The 16,848-nt window shown below is 38.5% G+C and overlaps 1 protein-coding gene across 1 annotated transcript in view; it reads right to left on the minus strand.

Annotated features, from left to right (window-relative positions):
• Nucleotides 1-14,825: 14,825 nt before the first annotated feature.
• LOC126354442 (uncharacterized) overlaps nt 14,826-16,848 on the minus strand; it is a 60,490-nt gene continuing 58,467 nt past the window's right edge. Inside the window, exon 4 of the mRNA XM_050004132.1 lies at nt 14,826-15,123. Within this exon, the coding sequence (XP_049860089.1) occupies nt 14,987-15,123 (137 nt within the window). The 3' untranslated portion in view covers nt 14,826-14,986. The remainder of the gene's footprint in view (nt 15,124-16,848) is intronic.

The raw sequence follows: 16,848 nt of genomic DNA on the forward strand, positions 1-16,848 counted from the left end.
TACATGGATACCACGATCACCTGATCTGTCCCCAGTCGATTTTTTTCTTGTGGAGGTATCTGAATGGCCTTGTGCACAAAACACCTGTTACATAGCCAGAGGATCCAGTGGGCAGGACTGTACCATCAGGAGGATGTCTTTGAGATAACCATGTACCTCTGAGAGGTTGTAGTGTCAATGTCAGACATGTCTCGATGCAGCTGGACAAAACTTTGAGCATCTTCTGTTGTGAGTGTCCATTTGTAACATGTGACTAAAGAACTGCAATACCATTTAGTAGCCCCAGATGACCTTTAGGACCCACAGTTCCTATGTTGTTGCTGATTCTTGTCTTATGCCTGATGTGCCATGTCAGTTTGTAAATGTTTTTTTGAATCACTCTGTATCTAAATTATGTTAAAATTCTACTGTTTCTTGTCTGTAACCTCCCCACTTGCCAAGCACATTCATACAGGAAGTTTTGGCAGAAACACCTGGAGTAAGACAAGAAGTCTGACTCTGCCACTGTCACATTAACGAAATAATTTCTCTGGAGATAAAAAAACTGCTTATCTAAACGGAGGAAAGGAAGTGATAGAAAAAGACTAACACCCAAGATTTACAGTACAATCACATTTTTAATAATAAGCATATGTGTGGAACCAAATCATATGCTTTCCAATGCTGGATGGCATGGATGAAGTCCATTATTTAAGCTTAGAATTGTTCTAATTCTACAACAAATGGACGTCAAAGATATTGGAAAGTGCTTTTGGGATCACTTCTTGTACGTGGGTATGACCTGTGCTCATTGGGAAATTTTTGCATGGGGGACTTACAATGCATTAAGGTTACAGTACGTTAAGGTTACAGTAAATTAAGGTTAAAGGATGGGTAAATTTGGTACAGATTCTAGCAGGACTCTGGAACTCTGTTCGATTTTAGTAATTTTACCTGTTTCTGAGGGCCATTAAAACCAATACCCATTTCATCTATCTCTGCAAAATAGTGTGACAATTAAAGGGGCAGTACTCCTTGATTTACCTTTGTGGAGGGTTATTTGAACACTGGGTTCAGGATTTCTGCTTTTGCTTTGCTATCCCCGATTTCAGTTCCTGATTCACTTATGCGTGTCTGGACATTACCTCTGATATCACTGACAGCCTTTTCACATGACCCAAATTTCTTTGTGGTTTGTGAGAATATTCTGCTATGGTGGTTAGTGAAGGCTTCATGCATTGATGAATTCTTCTTGGGTTATCATGCAGTGCATCATTGACAGCAAATTCTGTTTAATTCAGCATCTATAAATGCCCTATGCTTTGTTTTGCTCCTTTTATGCAGCTGTCTGTGTTTCTATGAAAGTAGTGTGTTTCTTGACTTCCAAAATGAGTCCAGAAACATATTACTCCATTAGTGCAACAATGCACATCTCTCTTGAATTATCTGCCACTGTGGTTTGTTGATCACTTCTGTGACATGCACATGATGATTAAACAAACCTGTGATGAATTGTGCAGCTCCTCTTTGAATGTGATCAATTTATTTCATTAATCCAATTTCTTGAGGGTCCCTGCCTGATATATAGCATTCAAGAAGGGCTCGAACAGGAGTCTTGCAGGTGACTTCTCCTCTTCCTTCAGGGTTCACTATGTAACTAGTGCAAATGGATTGTTTGGACGGCAGCTGGTGTCTCTCTAGCCACAGATGTAAAGGAAATTTTAAATAATTGCATCTAAATATTAATTTTTAAAATGAGTGTTTAGAGACATATGTTTTTAATTTTATTTTGAATTGGTTGGGAATGAAATAAGCCTCTAATTATGGCTGATTTGCATATTACCGGTTTTATAAACAGATATTACAACAGCATTTTTACAACTGAATCACTGACTGCAGAACAAACATAGCTTAAGCAAAGTCAATAGGTTTTAATGCTCTGCCACATATACCATCACAGAGACATACATTGCTGCTTTTTTTTATCGACCCAGAGAATTCTGTAAGCAGGCTAGGGGTCATATTTTTAAAACTGTTGTCTGTTGGTGGCGCATCAGTGTATGCTGAAGTAAATGTAATGCATCTGTATTTGTTTGTTTATTGCTGGGTGCAACATTTGCTATCACTCTGAATTCTGAGGCCAAAAAATTTGTCATTTTTTTGTCATAATTATTTTCTGGAAACTCAGTATCACCCACACTGCTGCTTTTGTCTGTTTCCTCTTCAACAGAGCTATAAATTGCTATTGTTTCAGAGGAAGACAGAACTCAAAACGCTGCATGGGTATGTTTAAGAAACAATTAAATTGTCGATCAACAAGTCTTCTTTATAAATTTCATCCAGCATCATCCAATAAATTCACTCTATACATCATGATCAAGCAGTGTTTATGAATTCGTGACTGAATACTTTTTTTTTTCCTACAATCAAAACCTATCCGGTCAACACATTTTATCATTAATTTTTGACCATCATGATCAAATGACTGACCAGTCCCCTCATACCTAAATAACTGAATGTAACGGGGTCATGAAACAAATAATCAATGGCTGTTGCACTATGTCCTTCAATACTAATTGTGAAGTTCACTGTGGTAAATAATACGAAGGTAGACATCAACAACTCAGTATGTTCTTCTCTTTTCCTAGCAACATAAATAATGTTATTAATTTCTGTCATTTGTATAATATTGATAAATTTGGACTTATTGGCTGACAGCTACACGATAAACTTAGGTTTGAGTTTGTGCCTAACTTCCACTGTGACATTATCATAGCAGAGGCAACATCGAGGCTGACAGTAAGTATTTGTGATTGTGGTGTTACACGAGGCAGCACAATATATACAGAATACTCTTTGTAAGTGCATATACTATACATACAGTGTGAAATTGTAACAGTATTTTAGCTCATAGGGCTTCCTGCATCTTGGAAACTGACAATGGATGACAGCTGCAAAAAGAATTTGAACAAGACCAACGTATTATCAATGATGGGTAATATTATGTCAAATGCTATGCGTGTTTGTTATGCCAACCAGGACAATGGAGGACTGGAAGCTGTCAGCACAGAAAGAGGTACAGATAAAGACAATGATCTAAAAACAAAATATTTGTGTGCAGTACCGAAGAAACGATTAGGCCTGATAGTGGATACAAAAACAGTTTGTACACATACTGTGCTAAGAAAGGCATTAAAAATTGTCAAGAAAGGGAATCACATCAATATCAACAATAAGTCCACACTTAATGTATGCAAAAAAAAAGAGTACTGAGATTGCTGCAGCTCATTAAGGGGAACCCAACACTTTAGTTAATCTAAAAACAACTGTCAACACTGACGGTTGAGGGGATTGAAAAAATTTAGGTAATAAGGACTAGATGGAAACCAATCCAAAGAGTTCTAATGAGATGGAAGTGCAACACACTGCAACAATAGACAAAATAAACAAGGCTGGGGATCGACAAGCCTCCCACCAAAAAGGATAAGGACTGTGGCCTATTTCTGATATATGTTAAAGGTATCTCTCAGTTTCCGAGCAACTCTGAGCATAATGTTAGTTGACTACATCCCATGGCAGTAGCCAAACTAATCTGTGAAGTTACGCCCATAGCAAAGGAAGCAATTGTCGATGTATGAGGGTTGGAACTTACATAGTGGCCACTATTTATTCAAAACCGATACAAATGAGCTACATGTTTGCACCTGTTACTGTCCTTCAAAGTAGTCACCAGCATTGTGTAGAACCCATTGCCAGCAATGTGGAAGGCATAGTATACCATTAGCAGAGTCTGTTCTGTTGATGGTGTCAATGGAGCTGTCTACTATCTGTCGAATCTCTGGAACAGTTCTGGAGCGAATGCCATGAAGTGGTTCCTTCATCTACGGAATCAAATCAAAGTCACAAGAACTTAAGTCCGGGGAGTATGGTGGATGGGACAGTACTTTCCAGACCCATCGACTGAACAGAGCCGCCACAGCTTGTGCTGTATGTGCCTGCGGATTTTTGTGCAAAATGATGGGTGGGTTGTACAGAAAGTGTCACTGCTTCTTTCACAAAGCTGGTCGCAGGTGATGCTCCAAAAATGAACAGTAATACTGTGCATTGACAGTCTGCCGTGGAGGAATGTAATGCATTAGCATAACACCATCACAGTTGTACATGACACTCACCATAACTTTCACCATACTGGGGCTCCAATGCCCTTTTGATTTTCGCGGCGACCCATAATGATGCCATTTGCTGGATTGGTGTTTCAGTTTTGGCTCATATGATGTGGCCCATGTCTCATCCAGTGTTACGATATGGCATAAGAAAACCTCTCCTTCGCGCTCGTAACGCTTCAAGTGCGTCTGAGCAGCGTTGTAACGCATCCATTTCTCCATTTCCATCAAGTCATTCAGAAACCATCGTGATGCAATTTTTCACATTCCCAGGTGTTCCTCCATGATGTAAAACACAGTTGTATGTGCTAATCCGGTTTTGTGGGCGAGCTCACGAATCGTAAGGCGTCGATCACTGTCCACTGATGTGGCAACAGCCTGCACTTCTTCTTAAAAGACAATAGGACAACCTGCCCAGTGCATGTCTGCCACAGTTTGCTGATCTTTGTTGATGGCTTTTATCCAACGTGCCACTGTTCTGTATGGCAATGCTAATTCCCCATGTGCATCTTGAAGACCTTGATGACACTGTCGTGCTGTATGACCTCTAGCACATTCAATCTTGATCCAACTCCATTGTTCCTGTTTCGAAAACATAGTGACACTGTTACGTTAGAGCATTCGCTCACATGTGACTATGTTTCCCTCGATTGTGCGCATACCGGTGACGTGGGACGGCCAAGGCCATTTGCTCGGAGGTAAGGTAGGTATGTCAACAATGTGTGCTATCAGCGACAGTAGTAGATTCCATAGCATAGTGTGTCCACAGCAGTGTTGCCACTATTTAAGTTCCAGCCTACATATCTATGAAAGACAGAAACGATGTGCACACAGATTTCAAATCTGTGCAGTGGGTGAACAGCATTGCAACTATTGCAAGCCACAAGGTAGTAAAATTTTATATACTTCATTTCTTGGTCATCAAGCAGGATCTGATGCAAGAAGTGGACATCATCAATAAAGAACTTGCAGAGGAGTTATATGTCTTGTCTCAGTCAGTTAAAATTATTTTCACTGATCAGAGACTTCCAGCAGTGGTTTCGTTATATATATGAGATGCACTGTGAATCTTTATGTTCAGATTGTCATGCAGTGCTATACTTGCCTTAGATATGGCCACACCCAGAACCAGTTTCACAGTGGTGTGCAATGTGCAAAATGTGCTGGACAACACAATATGACTGAGTGCAATTTCAAGGGAGGTACTCAATATACCTACTGCCAGGACCTCCATCTGGCTATGAATATAAATTGCACAGAATTTCTCATGCAGAAGTGTATTAAACATAATATGGCATACTACAATATGACCATGGAACATGTACTTGGCAGATAATGATAGTTCATACGCATGATATGCTGCTCCTCTTCCAACAGTCTTTTGTAGACATGACTTCAATGGTCTATCGGATCCAGTTACAAGCATGTGATGGACTCGCTGCCACTGCCAAGGTGTACTTCCAATCCAGTTCCAGTGGCACTACTTCAGCTGACCATGGCACTGCCATCCCTCATACCTGCCCCAGCATCTGCTCCTGGCCCCACGGTTCATTCTTCTCAACAGCAGCTAGTGCTAGACACAGGAAGTACCATAAAACTTACAAGTAATCAGAATTAGCAGGCACAATCAGTGGCCCAAGTGCTCTGGAAATGTACTATAATGTACCTATCCCTACATCCCCAACAGTATAGAAGGCTTGTAAGTGCAAACTTGATCAAAAATTTAAGTGATGTATGTATGGTCATCATCATTAGTGTGGCTCACTGAGGTGCAGTCCACATGGATATGAAACACTGAATGCGCAAGTGATTGAGCACATTCTGTTTACCTTATACAAAGTAATGGTTGGCGTCAAATGGATAGATTTATGTTTTGGAACATCACATAGGTCCAATCTACCAGGGAAAGTTTGTGCTATTTATTGATAGAAAATAAAATTCATGTCACAGCATTTGCAGAAACTTGGCTGCAAACATAAGAGACCGTCTAAATGCACAAATATAATACAATGTGTAAAGACAGTGAAATCAGGCCTGGAGGAACTGCTGTAACAATATAATGGGATAGACTTTAACCAACTACACATAGAAATTGTGAATGATTCCTTTGAGGTATGTGCTATTAGAAGTCGAATTAAAAAAAAAGAATGAAACACCTGTTGCGGTAGTACACCCAGCCACTTCAACTAGTGGTAGCAGAAATGCCTTCTGTAGTTTGTCTGCTAAGATTGGCTACTCAGCAGTTATCATGAGAGATTAAAATGGCAATAGTAGAGACATAGGAAGTACAAAAATGATTAACGAAATTTAGGAATACAGAAATACAAGTCATTTAAGAATGAAATAAATAGTTAATAGGAAGTGGAGGGAAGCTAAGGTGAAATGACTGCATGAAAAATGTGAAGAAATCGAAAAATATACGATCGTCAGGACTACTGACTCAGCGTACAGTGTGTCAAAACAACCTTCACTGAGAGTGCAATGGGAATACCACTGTTAAATGCAAAGGAGAGAATGGATAGGTGGAAAGAGTACATTGAAGGACTGTACTGAGGGGCAAGAATTGTCTGAGAAAGATATAGAAGAACAAACAGGAGTTGATACAGAAGAGAAAGGGGCTGCAGTATTACAATCAGGATTTAAAAGAGCTCTGGATGACTTAAGATTGAATAATATGGAAGGAATTAATAACATTACATCAGAATTTCTACAATCAATGGGGAAAGCGAGAACAAAATGACCATTCACATTGGTGTGTAGAACGTATGAGTCTGGCGATATACCCCTCTGACTTTCAGAAAAAAGTCATCCACATAATTCCAAAGACTGCAAGAGCTGACAAGTGCGAGAATTATCACACAACTAGCTTAACAGTTTATGCATCCAAGTTGCTGACAAGAATAATATACATAAGACTGCAAAAGAAAATTGAGGATGTTTTAAAGAATGATCAGTTTCACCTTGGGGAAGGTAAAGGCACCAGAGAAGTAATTCTGACAGTGAGGTTGACAACAGAAACAAGATTAAAAAAAAAAAAAAAAAAATCAAGACATGGTCATAGGAATTGTCGACCTGAAAAAAGCGTTCAGTAGTGTCAATGTCAAATGGTGCAAGGTGTTCAAAATTCTGAGGAAAATGTGAGTAAGCAACAGGGAAAGATGGGTAACATACAACATGCACAAGAGCCAAGACGGAACAGTAAGAGTGGAAGACCAAGAACAAAGAACTCGGATTTAAAAGGGTGTATGGCAGGACGTACTCTTCACTCTTACAGCTGAATCTATAATTCAAAGAAGCAATGGTAGAAATAAAAGAAAGATTCAAGATTGAAATAATATTCAAAGTGACAGGATATCAATGGTACAGTTCACTGGTGACACTGTTATCCTCAGTGAACGTGAAGAATAATTACAGGATCTACTGAATGGAATGAACAATCTAATGAGCAGAGAATATGGAATGAGAGTAAGCTGAATAAAGATGAAAGTAATGAGAAGTAGCAGGAATGAGAAACAGAGTGAAACTTAACATCAGGACTGGTGATCACTAAGTAGATGAAGTTAAGGAATTCTGGCACCCAGGCAGCAAAACAACCATGGCGGGCAGAGCAAGGAGGACATCAAAAACAGAGTAGCACTGACAAAAAGGACATTCCTGGCCAGAAGAAGTCTACTGGTATCAAACATAGGCCTTAATTTGAGGAAGAAATTTCTGAGAATGTATGGAGCTCAGCATTGTATGGTAGTGAAACATGGACTGTGGGAAAACCAGAACAGAAGATAATTGAAGCCTTTGAGATGTGGCAATACAGACAAATGTTCAAAATTAGGTGGACTGATAAGATAAGGAATGATGAGGTTCTGCACAGAATCAGAGAGGAAAGGAATATGTGGAAAACACTAACAAGGACAAGGGACAGGATGATAGGTCGTTTGTTAATACATCAAGGAATGACTTCCATGGTACTAGAGGGAGCTATAGAGAGTAAAAACTGTAGAGGAAAACAGAGTTTGGAATACATCCAGCAAAGAACTACTGGCTTAGGTTGCAATTGTTACTCTGAGATGAAGAGGTTGGGTACAGGAGAGGAATTCGTGGCAGGCCTCATCCAACCAATCAGAAGACTGATGACTCAAAAAGCACAGCATGGGAAAGTGGCAGAACGGACCAGAAGGGCATACTTGTGTACCAGTATATGACAATAACTTCGTAATCCTGAATGATGGTTATGCCACTAGAACAGTAAGACTAGGTGAAGCCCAGGCAGCAGTAGATGTTGTTTCTAGTGCCACCTCAGCTGACACAATCTGACATATGGGAGGTTCTGCGTGACACTTGGGGTTCACACCACTTTCTGATATACATACAGAATGTCAGTGGTAAGAATTACTGTTGAAGACATAGTTCATATATTTGGAATATAAAAAAAAGGCAACTCAAAAAAAATTCTATGAGGCAGGAGAGGAACAATTCTTGTCACACACTGAATCCAGAGACATAAAGAAAGACTACAACCGATTGGTATGGAAAATTAACACAACAGCAGCAACCCCCAAGTGACAATCTGGTAACATATTTCATGGTCCTGTAATGCTATAGATGTGTGTGCATTCACACTGACAGACTGCCTAGTGACAGAAGAAATATTGTCCTGGTTAACCACAAAAATGGCTGAGAACATGACTGCAAATGACCAAGTTGACAATGATGACCATTAACCTTTCAAATGGAACTAGAAATGGCTATCAAATCATCCAAAAGTAGAGCCCCTGGACTACATCTGCTTCCCAATGATAAAATTCTTTCCCTCACAGAGCAAACAGATATTATTATCCACCTTAAACACTTTGTGGAAGGATTACATTAAGATGACAGAAATGAAAACGATATACATTATATCCACTTTAAAGAAATGCGAGCCAATTTATATAGACCAATATCGTTGTTAAACTTTGTGCATAAGATTTTGGACTATACGGTAAAAACTGCTTAAATGGTATGCAGAACATTTTCAACTAGTACCCAATTTTCAAGTAAGTTTGCAGCGTTGAAATGGCAAAACACATATGCTAGTGAAATAATAATGAACATTCATCTGTATTACTCCATGAATAAATATTTAATGGCATTTTAAACAGATTTAAATCATGTAAATGACAAAGTCCTTTTATATATTATGGTTCAGAAAGTGAGAAACTTGCAACTTTCATTGGCAGCTTGGATCTTTGTTTCAGGAACCAGCACAGTAATGTTTCTGGATTACAGCACTATCGGACTGAGGACAAGAACGGGGCTGGCAGAAGGATCAGTTCTTTTGCCCCTGTTTTTTAACATTTATACCAGTGACCTCCGATACAACTTGTCACACAGAATTAGAATATTCAAACATGGTCATGATCTGTATATTTATGCTCCTTAAGCTTCCTTAGAGGCCATTAAAAGTAACTTGACCAAAACAATACACCACTTCAGACATTGGTTACAGGAGAATGGATTTACCATTACATCTAATAACTCAGCATCAGTATAGACACAGATGCAGACTTCCAGGTTCCCTTTAAATGTGTTAAAGATCTAGGCCTTCATATAGAAACTATATTTTGATGGTCCCACCATTTGGCTCATATCAATGACAGATCTGAAAGCACTAGGAATATACTGCATGCCACGACAGGAAATGTATGGGGTATGGATCCTGTAATAGCTTAGCTTTACGTATGCATCACATGCTGCTATGACCTCAACTAGATAACATCTGCATGTTGTATGGTACAGCTTCTGCACAGCTGCTGTAGACACCTAACAGGTACCAATAACCAACTCTGTGATTATGCATAGGAACTCTTGGATCTAGCCTGACAAACACGAAGCCCGTGTGTGTGTGTGTGTGTGTGTGTGTGTGTGTGTACATATGTAAAGACGATCTTTAACACTGTTTGAAATCTGATTGTTAACTCAGGAGGCTGACATATTTCTTTCAGTATTACTCTAAGATGTATGTTTGGTTTTTAGTATTATTCTCCATGTAAATCTACCTGAACAGTAAATATTTCAGTCCTGATGCATTCGATACACTTTTATATCATAATTTTTTATGGAAAGCAGAATGTGCCTAAAGCAGAAGCAGAATGCAAATTTTAAGACTTAAATAGTAATTCACCATATAAAGCGGAAAAGTTCTTATACAGTACTATGGTATTATAGTATACATTAGTTATTCGCAACTCTACAAGAACGCTGCTTTCTATCACAAAGATTTTACAGCTGTGACAATGCTGTTAAGTGGCACAAAACCACGAAAAGGGTTCAGCAGAGCATGGTGCTAAGGGTGTGGATATTAAGCTGTGGCACTCTGTGCAATGTCGAACAAGTCACGCATTGTGTCAGTATATCAAGAGAAATAAGTTGTTCATCAGCACTCTATTTGTCAGTGTTTCTTATTTTCAATTACTATTCAAACGCACAGGCTCACACTGGAATATTGTTGCATACCTACGAAAACTCTGCTGCAATCTCTGCAGTGAAAGAGGTGGGCGATGTTCCATTAAATAATGGTTTTACCTGGCAACATCAAGCATTTCAAAGAAATGCACTATCTACATTATTTTCTGATTGTCGACTAGTAACACCTCATGCATGTGTCGCAAACTCTTAATGAAAAGATTAAGGTAACTGAGGCGAGTGAGAAAGACAACACTCTGTGCATGAAATAAGTTATGTTTCAAATGTGCTAAAACACACATTTATGACACTGTAGGAAACAAGGATAAGATATGGTATGAATGGATGAAAGGAAATGGGGTAGTGAAAAGAAAGGCGAAGAAGATGGCAAATGAAGAAATTAAAAAGATTATGTGGGAATGGTTCATCAGTGCTTGGGCAAAAAAAAGTTACTTTTGTCTGGTCTCATGTTGCACAGTGAAGCTCTTAAAGTCACAGAATAGCTTGTAAATACGGAATTTAAGACATCCACAGGATGGCTGGACAGTTTGTAGTGTTCTGCCTACTTATTTCTACATTTGTTGTCCTCGGTGTCGACGTACTGCATTGCTACACTGGTTGAAAAATGGGGTGTGGAAGTACAACACTGACCACTTTAAATAATGTAGCCAACAAGTGCACATTTGCATTTCACAATACTTTACTTTCACTGCTCACAACCTCCCCAATAATACACAGTAATATGCCAGTACACTATTGTTTAACTTTCGATAAGACTCGTTAATAGATTGCACGTGAACATCTACATACTGCTTGAATAGTTTACTGTTGTACACCTACGAGCAGTAAAAACCTAACCACACAGTTCACAAGTCTTGCAGAGTATTGCGGTATGTATTTAACAGACACTGTCATTATTTTAGCAAAAGACCTAATTGTGTTACACTTATTTCACAGATAATTTGATGCATTGTTGTTCTAATCAACACAGGTTCTTGTCTGAAACTCGGCCATGGACTGACTGTCTCGGTACCAGAAATTGGGCCCTTATCTATCCTCACAATAATAGGTGCTGAAACTACACATTGTTCAATGTTTAATTTGCAGAAATTATAATTAAAACTTAACTCATTAAATTAACTGAATACATTGAAAAATTGGTTCTTTTTAACAGTTTCTTCTACAAGAGTTTGGCCAAATAATTGGTTTAAATCATGCAATTAACAAATACTGTTATGCAAACAATACTTTTGACAAAATTGTTACTTACTTTGGACCTCCAAATGTTAAAATTACTACAGAATTTAAATTGGTTTATAAGTCAACAAAGTTACGAAACAATTCGGGAGGACGACGGTTCAATCCCGCGTCCGGCCATCCTGATTTAGGTTTTCCGTGATTTCCCTAAATCGCTCCAGGCAAATGCCAGGATGGTTCCTTTGAAAGGGCACGGCCGACTTCCTTCCCCGTCCTTCCCTAATCCAATGAGACCGATGACCTCGCTGTCTGGTCTCCTTCCCCAAAACAACCAACCAACAAAACAATTACCAATTTCATTCCATAACAAAAGATACTAAGTGGGCATAGTCAAAATAAATTAGAAACTCAATTACACACATAAAACTAGGCACAAAATTAGATCTTGTGTTATATTCTTTAAAACTGAGGGTCAACCTTTCCCTTTCATGAGATGTAGATTATACTCACTTATGTTAATGCTAATTAGTAAAGGGGGGGGGGGGGGGGGAGAAAGAAAGAAAAATGAAGTGTATAGGGATGTTAAGAATGTGCAGCAAAGTGTAGCAACAGAACTGAAGACAATACTATACAACCTTATTGTGAATTATGAGTGGAAAAGTGTGTTCAATGCCAATGAAATGGGACTGTTTTATTGCACACTGCTTTCACACTCTCTAGCAATTCGAGATAAAAAGAGCATCAGTAGAAAAATGCCCTAGGAAAGACTCACTTGTACTGCTGTGTGGAAACATGTTGGACAAAATGGAGAAGCAACTGGTGCCTGGATAGGTGGCAAAACACTTTTTTTTTTTTCAAATAAAAAAGGTGTGAGTTCTTTCAATGCCACAATGAAAACAAGGAAACCTCGTTTTCCTTGACAATGCAACCTGCCACCCAAATGTCAAGTTAAATGAGAAATTGGCTTTGTTTCCACACCATTCAACCAGCCACGCACAACCTACAGGCCAGGGGATTATCAACACATTCAAGTCCTATTACAGGTGACTACTGATGCAATCTCTAATTCTTAATGTTGAAGAAGCTAAAAGTGCACTTGTTCTTTAAAAATCAGTTTCTGTCTTGGATGCAGTAAATTGGATTGGCTTGGCAGTAAGGGAAATAAAGCCCAAAACTTTCACCAAGTGCTTCAACAGAGCAGAGTTTAGAGATCAAGAACTATATGCTTCTGTTGCCATTAAAGCTCAACAAAATCCAGCAGTAATTGATGAATTAATTAAAATACAAAACATTCCATGTAATGTAGATGACTGCATTCAAAGTGATTACATTCTGTCAGCTCACTCCACTCTTATTTTAGCAACAGATTTAATAGAAATACACAACACAGAAGATAGTAAGGAAGAAACAAAGGGAGAAGACGAGGAGGAAGAAGAAGAAGAGCAAAATGGTGTCCCTAGAAAAATTAATTCACCTGAAGAAGCTATTGCACAAATAAACAATCTACAACACACACAAATTCTTCCTAGGTGTTGCAACTATTGTACAGTGTGAAAAAATGTGCAGGAAAAAGTTTCAAACAGGAAATTCAAACAGGTTTCCCTCTTTGATATGTGGTGAAAAAATATAAGGCAAATAAAAATAGAATAATATGTACACACATACAACAAGATCCAAATTTAAAGTTAGAGTAAAAATACATAAATGCTGTATTATTTATCAATTAGTGTAATGATCTGTGTTCTATTGTACAATATACAACAGATGAACATACACTGTGCAGGAGTGAAGGTACATAAGTGTGCATAATTACAAATTTATACTTTTGTGCATGATATCTGACACATTTTACTTAACCTAATGCATTTTGTTTAATCCAGAAACTTCTCCAATTTGGAAAATTACTTCAGGCCCATGCAGTTCCATTTCGAGCTAGTTTTACTGTGCTACAATCCCGTAACTGAAGCTAATAAATGATTTTGTGCGCAAAGAATAATTAAAAAGGACAGCCACTGTACACACAAAGATGCATTCAGTGCATTCTTGGGATTGAATATGTAGCTGCACAATGATCTTGTGTGAGAACGAACTTGTCATGGAAATTTTCTACCAATGAATACCGCTCCTTCTATTCTAGCACTAGAAGACTTTGAGGCTGATATTCTGTAAGTAAATGTTCAATAGCTTTTATTCTTGGAGGTTAAAGTTGACATCCAGCACTGAAACTGAAGTGTAACAAGGTTTTATGCATTTGATCAGAGTTGAAGTAGCAGCCATGTGTCAGGATATTTCCCGAGAGTCAAACAAGGTAAAATAGCAAGGAAAACAGTAGTGTAAATTTTCTTCACTGTAGGATGGTATCTCCACATTGGTGTGAGGGTGTATATTCTCCACTTTTTGAAAGAATTCAGAAAATCAGTCAATGTTGTGTTTGTGTGGGATCTAGTCTCAACAAGCACCTCTCTCAAAACAAGATTGCAGAACTGGAACCATATGGTTTATTTCTCTCAACTCCAGTGAAAGAAACCAAACATACACTTTGACTTGGATTACTGAAAGTGGTTATGTCTGGCTATGACTTGTTTTTGAGAAACCTAAACAAGACTGTTCTTCTTGGAGCATTCGCTAAATAATTTAAGGCCATACACTTAGCATGTACATCTTTAAGTTTATGAAAAAGAGGAATTTGTCATAATTGTCTCAAACCGTACAGAGTGATTCTAATGGACTGGAATGTTTAATATTGTAGAAAGCATTTTTCCACTCAGAACCTGTTCTGGAAAGATGTAACTGTGCCACTGTACTATTAATCTCTCTCCTGTTTTTATATCTAAATTATCCTCTGGAAGCCACAATATGTTGCGTGGTAGAAGGTACACAGTGTACCTGTAGTAGTCCATTAACTTATAACATATGGGAGAGTGACAGTATAAGTGCCCCTCTATGAAATTTGAATAATTAAAGAGAAAAAGAGAACTCACCAAATACTACATGGGTTGAGGTGTCAAAAAAATAATGAAAAGTTCGTAGCTTTCAGACAAAAACTTTTAGGGAGGCAACTGAAATTTAATTCCTATAAGTTTACAATTCTTAATTCATATTTCTGATGCTATTGATAACAACAGCCATTCAGGGTACAAAATTAGAGTTTATTTCCAGTCATTTACATACACAATATTTGAAGAGAAAAATAACAATTTAAGAGCTCATGGAAATAAAATTCTGACATCCATAAGTTCATTCCAATTCAGCTGATGAAGTTTTGAGTCACTCTCATTCTTCTCTGAATCTTCATTCTCAACATAGAACCTTCCTTTAGGGGCCTCAAGATCAGATTCGCCAGCTGCACAACAGGAAATCAGTTATTAAATATATATAATTTAACCAACATAATCATAATTTTCTTTTATGTGTGTAAAAACACATTAACAAGATCTCTAATTTGTAGGAAACATTTTGAACAGAAACCATCAGCAGTAAGAAAAAGATTTCAGCTGCAAAGTAAAAATTGGTAATTTTTTGAAGTCAAGCATAGTGCTAAATATGCAAAGAATAGCAAAGCAAAGTGATCTCTGCCACTATTTTCACAGAACATTGTGAATATCATGTAACATTCATCAGCTTGGAAACCTTCATACAATGTATCTTTGTACAGCTTCAACTGAACTCTAGTATTTACATTCCAGGCCCATCTGGATGATTCCAAATCACACTAAAGCAATGGTATTTACTTTAACACAAATCTACTGAGTTTGATTTTTAAATTTAAAAAAAATGTTTTTATGCAAGAAACTGGGAAACTTCATTAGCAGCAAGAATGTTAGAAGGGTTGCTCTCTCATTTCTAGTAAAAATGGAATGTTCTCACTTTCAGAGTAACTGCAATTTCTGGGTTCATGAAAATATTTTCTCTTCCTGATTGTACTGTTCTCCAAAACTATTTTCTATAGAACAGCAGCCAACTTTGTCCATAATAAAGTACGTAGTAAATAACATTCTCAATTCTGAAGAGAACATCACCTGCTAATATCAGTCACTCATTTACTTTTTCAAGTTTAGAAGTGTTAAAAATGACAGACAAGGAAACCTTTTACAAAATTATCCAACTCATTTATCTATTTAAATCATCCATAATAAGATTTTCACTCTGCAGCAGAGTGTGTGCTGATATGAAACTTCCTGGCAGATTAAAACTCTGCGCCGGACCGAGACTCGAACTCAGGACCTTTGCCTTCCACAGGCAAGTGCTTTACCATCTGAGCTACCCAAGCACAACTCATGCCCCGTCCTCACATCTTTACTTCTGCCAGTATCTCGTCACCTACCTTCCAAACTTTACAGAAGCTCTTTCATATCAGCGCACACTCTGCTGCAGAGTGAAAATCTCATTCTGGAAACATTCCCTAGGCTGTGGCTAAGCCATGTCTCCGCTATATCCTTTCTTTCAGGAGTGCTAGTTCTGCAAGGTTCGCAGAAGAGCTTCTGTAAAGTTTGGAAGGTAGGAGGCGAGAAACTGGCAGAAGTAAAGCTGTGAGGACAGGGCGTGAGTCGTGCTTGGGTAGCTCAGTTGGTAGAGCACTTCCCCGCGAAAGGCAAAGGTCCCGAGTTCGAGTCTCAGTCCGGCACACCGTTTTAATCTGCCAGGAAGTTTCAATCATCCAGAATGTTCCCCTGCATCTACTGAAAAGGCTGCTGCCCCTCTTCAAAAACCACACATTTGTCTGGCCTCTCAACAGATACCTCTCTGTTGTGGTTGCACATATGTATGGCTATCTGTACCGCTGAGGCGCGCAAGCCTCCCCACCAATGGCAAGGTCCATGGTTCATACTTTTGTGAAAAAACTTATGTTATTGCTCGTAGTTTCCTTATTGCAGATATGAAATGCCTTGGTAATTTGAAAACTGACACCTAATAACAAGCTCACAGATGCTGTCCAACTCACTATCAGCAGTGGTGTGCTGTCTACAGACGAGGAGATCCTGAAATGTCTGAAGTGGGACCCACGCCCCCTCCTCACAGCTTTACTTCTGCCAGTACCTCGTCTCCTACCTTCGAAACTTTACAGAAG

The sequence above is a fragment of the Schistocerca gregaria genome, chromosome 1 (assembly GCF_023897955.1).
Source record: "Schistocerca gregaria isolate iqSchGreg1 chromosome 1, iqSchGreg1.2, whole genome shotgun sequence".
Taxonomy (NCBI): Eukaryota; Metazoa; Arthropoda; class Insecta; order Orthoptera; family Acrididae; genus Schistocerca; species Schistocerca gregaria.